General features: G+C 58.3%; 1 protein-coding gene across 2 annotated transcripts; it reads right to left on the bottom strand.

Annotated features, from left to right (window-relative positions):
• Nucleotides 1-258: 258 nt before the first annotated feature.
• On the bottom strand, nt 259-5,214 carry LOC125626780 (gastrin/cholecystokinin-like peptide). 2 transcript variants are annotated; one of them, XM_048830200.2, is made up of 3 exons: nt 4,779-5,214; nt 1,026-1,235; nt 259-538 (listed from the first exon to the last, which is right to left on the bottom strand). In XM_048830200.2, the coding sequence occupies exons 1-3, from the start codon at nt 5,011-5,013 to the stop codon at nt 414-416; spliced, it is 570 nt and encodes a 189-aa protein (XP_048686157.2). In that variant the 5' UTR covers nt 5,014-5,214; the 3' UTR covers nt 259-413. The 2 variants fall into 2 exon arrangements, with proteins under 2 accessions (XP_048686157.2, XP_048686158.1); XM_048830201.2 differs by lacking the exon at nt 4,779-5,214 and adding an exon at nt 2,434-2,533.
• Nucleotides 5,215-9,595: the final 4,381 nt, after the last annotated feature.

Below are 9,595 nucleotides of genomic sequence, written 5' to 3'. Positions count from 1 at the left end.
AGCGCCCCCATGAGTTGGGTCCGGCTCAGAGGGAGAGCAAAACCCCCGGGGCACCCAGGTGGGGCTGACGGCCTAGACATCAGCTGCCCTGCCTGGGGTGTGTGGGAACGCTGCCCGAACAGCCGCCGGCTGCCTTTTACAGCTGTGTCCTCAGCCCCTAAAGCCGCTCGTCCAGCCCTGGGAGGGGACATGGCAGGCGGCAGAACCCAGGTGTCCTGCTGTGGCCTAATCGCATCTGAGAACAGTCACCGCATGGGCTACATGGAGCAGATTTTATTGGGGAGCAGCAGCCAAAGGCTTTGAAGACAAGATCAAGTGCGAGATGCTTCAAACTCTGTAACAGGGCGGAGCCTGCTGTGTTGGCCCCGCCCCCTCTGGCAGGGCGGAGCCAGGCCACCCAGGTTGCTGCTCCTCTAGGCGGCCTCATTAGAAGTGGGCAGGCTCCTGCGCCCGAAGTCCATCCAGCCGGGATAATCGCGGTCGTGCAGGGGGCCCAGGGCGTTGTCCTTGTACCAGTGGCCCTCCCGGTTTGCCAGCTCTGCCGGGAGCGGGAACAGAGACCCCGGTTAACCCCCCTGCCCAGAGCCAGCTGGCTTCACCCCTTAACCTGCACTAAAGTGCCCTGGGGGGGGGCCTGGCAGGGGCAACCCCGTCAGCTGTTTAGCCCCCCGGTGACCTGAAGACAGCAGTGAGGGAATGGCCAAGCGTGGGCAATGCTCTCCTGAGCTGAACCGCAGCCCAGCAGCATCGGAGTGGGGCAGCCAACCTGCCTCCTCCCCGCAGTGGGGTGGAATCCTCCATGTCCTGCCCTAAACTATCACAGGGTGTGTAAACAGCAGCCGTGTCCCACCCCAGAGGTGGCTGCCCAGCAGTGGAGGCTCCAGGGGCCCCTGTGTGTGGGCTGGATGGGGCGAGTGATACAAGAGGGTTTAACAGCCAGGAGGAGGAGGGGGTCAGGCACGCAATTACAAAAGGGCTTTAAGGGCCAGGACTGGCATGTGCCTGGCCCCCACTGCAGCTCCTACCTGCATAGATGTGGGGCAGGAATTTGGCCATGAGGTGCTTCTGGTCCTGAGACAGGGCCCCGAGCAAGTCTCTCCGGACAGGGTCAGGCCCGCTGCTGCTCCGTGCCAGCTCCTCAGGGCCCGGCGCGCTGCCCAGCTGGCGGGCGTCCGGCCTGGCGAGGCCGGGGGTCGCAAGGACGGCGAGCAGGAGGCACAGCTCCACCTTCATGGCTGCAAGGGAGGCGACGGGGCTGCTGGGGGCTGGTGCTGGGACAGTGTCGTGACGCAGCAGCCTCCCCGAGAGCGGTGAGGGGTGGGCGCAGGGCTGGGGCTCACCAGCCCAGGTCAGGTTGCCCAGCTGAGGGCGCGCTCAGCTCCTGCTTCAGGACCCAGGGCAGGGTGCCCACAGGTGGCTGGGCTGGGGGGTGCTGGCACTTTGGGCCCAGCCCAAAGCTCGTCCCCGGCCTGCGCTTTGTGCCTCACACTTGGCAACGCCCTAAGATGGCCCCATAACCTGCTCCCCCCGGCCAGGGCGGACAGAGCCCCCCCCACCTCCCCTCCCAGTGACACACACACTTGGAGATGTGTGGGTCAAATACAGCAGGGTATCAGGCACTCCTGATGGGCAGAGTGGGGGTGAGTTTGCCCCAGGCATAGAGCCCCTCCCTGGCTGATCCAGGCAGAGTCAGGGCAGGGTCCCCCCAATCAGTGCCAGGAGCTTTCAGAGCAAGCCCAGACGCCATGGTGTGAGGAGTGACACGTGCAGTCCCACTGGGTCTGTGCCCCCGTCCCAGCCCACTTCAAACACTAGCAGCGGGGGTGTTGGTGCCCGCAGCTGACCAGCTCACACCAAGCCAGGGCCGGGGCAGCACCAGGCAAAGGGAGCTCGAGGCAACTGTAGGCTGCAGCAGAGGGAGGAGCTGGCCAGTGGGCTGTGGCCAGCCGTAGGGAGGAGCTGGGAGCCCCAGCACATGAGAGGGGCCCTGCAGGGGCCAAGCGTGCCCTGGTCCCTGGAGAATGAGCTGCCAGGCCTGGCCCATCTCTGCCTTTGCAGCTAAAGGCTTATGCCTGGTCCGTTTTCACCCTCACCAAAGCACGGGCCAGTTGCCAGGTTGTGGGCTAAGCAGCCAGCCCCTGGCAAGCTGACATATGGGGTCGGGGGACGCAAGGACGGCGAGCAGGAGGCACAGCTCCACCTTCCTTGAACCAGCCAGAGACCTAGGGAACTGGCCAGTTGCCAGTGACACAAGTAGCTGGGGTGGGGAAGCAGGGCAGCACACATGGGCCGGGAGCTAAAGGAGACCCTAGAGGCAGCGTGCGGCACAAAGGTGCCCAACAGCACGAGTGCCCAAAGGCCATGAGACCTCCCCCCCCCATCATTGGCACCCCCCCCCACCCAAGCTTGCACTGGGCGCCCGAGCGCTCTCACCTGCTGGAGTCGGGCGGCAGCAAGCAGACGAAGGAATCAGGTGTCGCCTCTGGGTAGATTTTCACCTCTGTCAAGCCAGGGGACAAGCCCCTGCTTTTTAAAGGTGGTGCAGGGGGCTAGGCTCCACCCCCATGGGTGGAAGCCCCGCCTTTGGACTCCCCAACTCCGCCCCCCTCTGGCTGTGCAGAGGGAGTCACAGGCCATGTGCCGCGCTGCATGGGGAAGGGGGCGTCACGCAGCTCGGCTGGTCCATCCCGAAAGGCCCATCAGGCTGTGGCCAGGTAGGGGCTAGTAGAGTGGGGCCCAAGTGCTCCCCTCCCAGTGAGATGAGTGGGGGAAGGGAATTGTGCTGGATGCTTCCCTCTCACCCCCCCCCAATCGCCAAGCCAGGGCTGAGAAAAGAGGCTGTGAGAGCTGCCAAAGGCCACCCCGCCAGCAGGGGCCAAGCCAGAAGTGCCCCTAGGTGGCCTGATGGCTAATCCCAGGTACCCACTGAGCCACACTGCCTTCTTCCCCGGCAAAGGGGGCCCCATGGCAGGTTAACGCCCCCCCCCCCCCCCCACCCCCGCAACAGGGAACCATCCCAGCTCCCTGTCCCCACCCAGCTGAGCCAGGCCACGTCTTCAGGGCGCAGGGCGGGGCCCTCAGCAGGGGCGGCAGGACGCCCATCCGCGGGGGTCCATGTCTGTGTGGGTCAGCTGAGCCATAAGGCCTGGCTCAGCTGGGTGCAGTAACATGTCCACGCAGTGGCACGGACCCAGGTGTCCTGGGCAAAAGCAGGGGGCACCTGCTCCAATCCGCTGAGCAGTGCCATGCGCTGGCTCGTGGCCAACCCCAGCACGCCACTCGCAGCCAGGCAGCGCTTCTGGGGCCACTGAGCTCCGACCACCCCCCGGCGAAACAGGTCACCATGGCTCACGTGCCTGGCATGTCCCAGAGCTGGCGAGGCGAAGCCCCCACCCACCGGGCACTGTGGGGAGCAGTGGGTAAGGGGTGGGGACCAGGCATTGGACCAGAACCCTTGTGCAAACCCCCGCCTGCCCCCCACCCCCAAGCTCGCGTCAGCCTGGCTCGGGCCCCAAGGCGGTGCGGCTGTGCACACCCACGGCAGCGTTTAGTTTGCTGTGCCCTGTGGCAGGCTGGCTGCTTCCTGGCGTGTGCAGGGTGAGCTGGGGGGGGGGCTGGGCTAGGTGCCCTGGGCCCACAAAGAGGGGGGGTTTATGCCAAGCACCATTAGGGTGGGAATGGAAGCATGTGCCCCTCGAGCACGGGGGGTGTCTCACTTGTGTCCCTGGTCACTTGGCTGCCTGGGAACAACAAAGTGGGTTTGTTACTGCAGCCCCCCCCCCCAACCCGGTGCGTTGTCCGGGGGCTCCAGTGGTGGGTCCCGCTGGCGTGCACACTCCATGAGGGGGGCGGTGGGGGTTATGGGGGGGGCGCTAGTGAGCACTAGGGTGCCGAGCAGGATGCCACTAGGAAAGTGTTTTCTAGCGTGACAAACCCACCTGCCCCTGGTGATTTCAGTCCATGCCGGGCATGAAACGCCCACACCAGAGCCCCTCCGTCAACCCAGCACCACACAGGGCAGCCGGCGAGGAGCCTGCAGGGCGGGGCACCCTGCGAAGCAGAGCAGCCTTTGGGAGCTGATGGGGTGGTGGGCTCAGCCCTAGATGGGCTTTTAATTCCCCAGCGACCTTTTCAAATGGTCGTTTTTAAGGACTCAAGGCAGCCGGGGGCCTGTTGACTCTGGCAATCAATGGGTGAGCCACACACTTACAGCCACGCGACTGTTTAGAGAATCGACGCGGAGCGAAGCCCCTGGAGCTGCTCCCAGGTGGGTGCTAGGAGCCCACGAACCGCAGAGCACCCACCGGTCGGTGCACCGCCGCCAGCCGTGCACTTAATCACCAAGGGAGCGGGGGCGGGGGGGCAGAGGGTGGGGGGGAAGGGCCCCAGTGTGAGCAGCCAGCGTGTGACGTGTGTTTCCCCAGCTCCCTTCCTCCCTCTGGTTCTGGAGTGAGCGCAGCCTCTGGGACCCCATCCCTCCTCTGCCTCTCTGCAGAGGCTGCCGGGAAAGTGGGGGCAGTAGGCTGTGGGCACCGGCCCCATGAGACAACTGCCTGCAATTGCCACACCCCCATGTCACATGCTGGACACCAACGGGGTGTCGGCTGGGCCTGCATTGTGCCCAGTCAGTGGTACAAGCCCGCCCTGCCAGGTGCCCGCCCTGCTCACATGCAGGACGAACCCGCCTCCGAACACAGGGAATCGCTTGCTGCCCAGCTGCCCTGACGCAACCCGCTAAAGGACACAGCCAGGGGTTTGCAAAGCTGCCCCGTGCTCACCTGCGCCCAGCGATCCGGCTGCTCGCTCGCGCCCCCATGGCCACACCCGCCACGGCGAGGAACGGCCCCCCCAGGCCTTTGGGCCACCCTGGTCTGCCGCACACTCGCTGCTCCCATGGGTCAGGGACCAGGGCAAGATTCCAGCCAGCTGCTTGTCCTGCCGCTCATTTGGCGCGGGTGTAAGGAGACGCTGAGCCCTCGAAGGAAGCAGTGATGGAGAGCGGGGGTGGGCCATTCACTCGCCAAGCCTGGAGCCACTCAGCGCAAAGCCCCTTTGAAGTCGGTGGGGGCAGGATTTCACCCACAGCTGCGCCACCAGAGCGGGATTTTGTTTTTTGCTACAACCGTTGTTTAGCCTGAATTCCTCCCCCGTCCTCTGCGGAGACGCATCCTTCAGCCCCCACCACCACCAGATGCCAGCTGCGGCTGAAGGCGCCATTAAGGGAAGTGCCAGGCCTCGTGGCTCATTCCCAGCCTGACGGCCAGGGCCGCACGGCTCGTTGCTTTGCAACCCTCCAGCCTCTCTTCAGCTCCAGGCTCATCCCCTCAAGGCGTGTGCTGTGTTCGCACACTGCCCTAAGTGGGGTACTTCGCTGGGACAGGGCCTCTCACTGGAGCACACGTGAGGAAGAAAAATAGTGGCCTGGTTTTGCCTGTTTAGCCCTCACGATCGACGCTATGCTGTTTGAGGGCCTCCTCCCCGCTTTTAAGGGACCTGGCCAAAGAGACAAGGGCTTGCCTGGGATTCTGGAGAAGTTACAGACCACGGGGTCGCAGGTGGCAGGGCTGCCCACGTGCATTAACTTGTGTCCTTCCCCACACGGATATTAGAGGCTTGGCAATTGGATCGGGTGGAGGGGTGAGGAGGTGTTAACTTGGGGGGGATTAGGGAGAAAAGCTCCAGGCAGACTCAGGACATGGGAGGCAATAGTCTGAATGGGCATCTGTCTTGGTGCACGTCTCTGCTCTGCTCCCAGGACTGGTATGTTACCAGTTCTCCGAGCAGTTTCCCCATTTCCATGGTGTTTGCAAGGCATGACACTAACCTGGACTGCTAACGAGCGTGTCCGCAGCAGCTGGATTTGGAGATCATTTAAACTAAAGACTGGAGACAGATCCGGCTGCGGTGCTAGACACACAGCTGGGTGCAGCCAAAGCCAGGTGCTGTGAAAAGGGATCGGGCTAAGACGAGAGATGTCACCAGCCCCTCTGAGGTGGGGCAGTATCATTATCCTCACAGAACAGCATAGGGAGATGAAGCCTCTTTTCCAGGGTGAGACAAAGACCCGGGAACAGAAGATGGGCTCCCAGCCTCTGGCTCTGCCTGTGCATTAAGATATGAGCTGACCCACAGCTAAGGTCAGGAAGAAAAGCCCGCTGACGTGCCAAGCTAACGCAGGTATTGCTGGGTAGCTAATGGCCAAGGATACTGCCACTGGCTTGGGTGCATCCTGGGAGGTTCACAGCTTGCCCCCTAACTCATCTGGAGGTGGCCTCATTCAGAACAGGCTCCGAGCAGCGCAAACATTCTTTAAACAAATCCCTTCCCGTTTGGCTCCCAGGGCAAACAGGATCTACCTGGCGGGGAAGGTATCAAGTGCTAATGCTTCGCCCCAATCAATGGCTTGCTCCCTGGAGCGTTTCCTACAAGCAACAAACAAATTGTTCTGCAATTAGCGGCCCCTAATGCTGCTGATCTGGGCTAAATGAGCCTTTCCGCTGATCTTGAGTCAAGTGCTGCTGTCACCCTCTGTCAATTTTCGCTGGAAAGTCCCTGTGATACTGGATGCATCTGAGGAGTGACACTTATTTCCCCTTGGTTCATCAGCAGGGAAGTAAATATTTGGCCACCTGCACTGTCCCCATTTGGTGAGTTCCCAGAGGCCCTCGGTAGCAAAAGCAGCCAGCCTGGTCCCTCTCCCCAGACAGGTTGACAGAGCACAGACCCAGGTGTAGGGGATCAGAGTGGACATGAAAATCAAGTCCCAGAATTCCTCTCTTCTGGTGTGCAAGTGGCTCCCTCTTGTGTTGGAACAGCGGTACTGGAGCCCATGTCTAAGGCCTTGTCTAAAGGGGAAACTTGCTGTCACTTGGAAAAGGGTTCAAACGAACCCCCCCCCAGAAAGCCCCTTATACAGGAATAAGAGCATCTACATGGGAGTTAGACCAGTGTAGCTCTATCAGTTTAATTATACTGGTATAACTGGACTCCCTTTCCCATGGAGCTAAGCCCTAACTGACGTATCTGATTTTTGCAGCAGGGAAGCTCGGCAGCAGAATCAGGATCAGCATTGCCAGAAGGGATCATGGCTCGGGCTTCACAGTGAGGAGAACAGGCTTTTATGAGCACTGAGTCCCATTGACTTAAATGAAGCCAGGCTCTGAGGTAGAGTTTTAAACAGTCAAGCTTAAGATCACTTCTCTCCACCTCATGAAAGACCTGAATTTCTAAAGGTGAAAAGCCCTTAACGAAGACCTTCTATGCTTTCTTTATAGATCAGAAAGCAGTGTCAACAAGAGCCCCAGCCCAGTGGTTTTTCCCTGGAAGAGGTTATTAGTAACAGTGAGCCATTTCCTTGAAGTTCATGTCTGGCAGCCATATGTTACTCTTACATGAAAACCTCGCATTTGGGGGGGGCACACGTCTCTGGGAGACCTGATTTCACACTTGTGCAGTCAAGTTACCACCACGGGGTGCATCTCATTTCCCAACCCCAGGAAAACTGCACCCACCATTTGTACTTAGTAGGGATCAAACACCCAATGGAGACAGAGCCTTACAGCCCCCCTAGGCAGGTCTCCTCCTCCCCCAAGCGAGGAAGGTTAAAATATGCACTGTTGTAGCCACAAAAAGGAGTACTTGTGGCACCTTAGAGACTAACCAATTTATTTGAGCATAAGCTTTCGTGAGCTACAGCTCACTTCATCGGATGCACAGTACTCCTTTTCTTTTTGCGAATACAGACTAACACGGCTGTTACTCTGAAACCTGTTGTAGCCATGTTAGTCCAAGAGAAATCATATCTTTTGTTGGACCAACTTCCATTGGTGAGACAAGCTACTGAGCTTACACCAAGCTGCTCCCTTCAGACTACACGTGACTGTCTGAGCTCGAAGAGGGAAGGGGACCAGGGCTATACTCATCATTCCACCAAACTCCCAGCTGCAGCTTAACACTGGTGATGGTGCTAGATATATTTTAATACATAAAAGTTACTTGAACTTGACAAGTGTCCTTATCCCAGACTCCAGGAGGCCTTTAGCCTCTCAGTGCTTGCTGGGCTCTCTGCATTGCAGGGAGCTCACAAGGATGGATAAGTAAAGCTACCAGATGTCAGTGGGGCAAGGACTGAGCAATCACCATGCTCAGTCGCATGACGGGTGCTCTAGAAATAAGTAATTTACCCCATAAAAGCTCATTTGCATAGTAGCTACCCTGTGTTAAGACTAGTTCTTGCCACTTCAAACTCTCCCAACCCGTTCGCTTTAGCATGAGAATATTTTTCTTCTGTTCCATCAATTAAAGCACAGGGCACAGAGGTGGCTATTGCATCAGTGATTTTGTGCGCAGGTGCAGCTGAGTGAAGACCATCCCAGCCCTTCAACCAAATGAATTATGAACATCTCCTGCCCTATTTCAATCCTGGCCCAAGCACACACCCTTTATAGTCATTCCCCCTAGGAACAGAAAGTCATTGTTCTAACTCACTGCGTTTGTAAGATTCCCTGCTGCTTTGCGTAACTGTAACCAAGTCTCTCAGGAGAGGTTTGTAAAGCAGGCAGAGCACCCCACTGGAAAACAGGTCTGAGATCAAAGGGCTGTTTCAGGAAAGCCAGTCAGACATGGGTGTAATTTAAACAAGTCAGGCAAAAAGTGGACAGCTCCTAGTTCTGCCTTAGATTGTACCTGTTCCAGGTAAGTAGAGCTAACTCTGTGCCACCCCCAACACAACCTCCATCTTTCTCTCTCCCCTTTAGGGTTAAACATCCCTCCTCAGTGGTGTGAGGCAACTGCCAGGCTGAGCCAGGAGCCTGGCAGTGTTCTGATCCACCATGGTAAATCCTGTGTAGCTCTTGAGCTGTGTTGGCAGATGTCCAACCCTGGAACACTTCTGAGCAAAACGGCCTCACCCTAGTTAAAAACTCATTGTGCTCCAGCAAAGCTTCAAGCTGCATTCCTGAGCACATCCGTATTAGACACGCCCACAAGCCACCACTAACCATCTCCCAAAATTTTTGCTGCTTACAAAGTAAGGTGGGTGATTCTTTTTTATTGGTCTGACTTCTGTTGGTGAGAAGCTTTCAAGCCACATGGCTCTTCAGGTCTGGGAAAGGGACCAACATGGCTGCAGTTACACTGCATAATCAGCCTATTAACTACTCAGGCCTCTGTCCACACTAAATTCAACACTACAACCACGGCTGCCACATTTGGACTTAGAAAGGCAGCTGCATATACTACTGACCTTCAACTCAAGTATTGTGAGGTAAAGCAATGGGGGGGGGGAGGTGAGGACACTCCCCCTCAATCCTGTATGGGCTGAGGCAGTGCCCACAGCAGGGCTCACTAACTTTTCATAGAAATCCCATCCGAGCAACTCACCAGGAAAGGTTGTCCAGATGTTTGCACAGCAATGGCTGATGCAACAAAGGAAGCCACCTAGACTTTGGTAAGTCACATCTGTCATTTTCCACCCTCAGCCCCAGTAGAGCAAGCCAATTGGCTGACTAGCATAAGGGATACATGGCCCCAAACTTAGAACAGCAGCAACTAGAGCCCCTCTGGCTCAAACAGGAAATTGAATCCACCAGGCAGG

This window comes from Caretta caretta, chromosome 27 (genome assembly GCF_965140235.1).
Source record: "Caretta caretta isolate rCarCar2 chromosome 27, rCarCar1.hap1, whole genome shotgun sequence".
NCBI classification, from domain to species: domain Eukaryota; kingdom Metazoa; phylum Chordata; order Testudines; family Cheloniidae; genus Caretta; species Caretta caretta.
Note: the sequence above shows the minus strand (reverse complement) of the source record. Positions and strands in the feature narration are given on the sequence as shown.

Bases quoted from the DNA above. Each gene is read 5' to 3' on its own strand.
- LOC125626780 (XM_048830200.2), bottom strand. From the start codon at position 5,013: ATGGCCCACCCCCGCTCTCCATCACTGCTTCCTTCGAGGGCTCAGCGT. The intron at 1,236-4,778 runs GTGAGCACGGGG...CCTCCCTTGCAG, and splicing joins AGCCGGATCGCTGGGCGCAG to CCATGAAGGTGGAGCTGTGC. The intron at 539-1,025 runs GTAGGAGCTGCA...CGCTCCCGGCAG, and splicing joins CCTGCCCCACATCTATGCAG to AGCTGGCAAACCGGGAGGGC.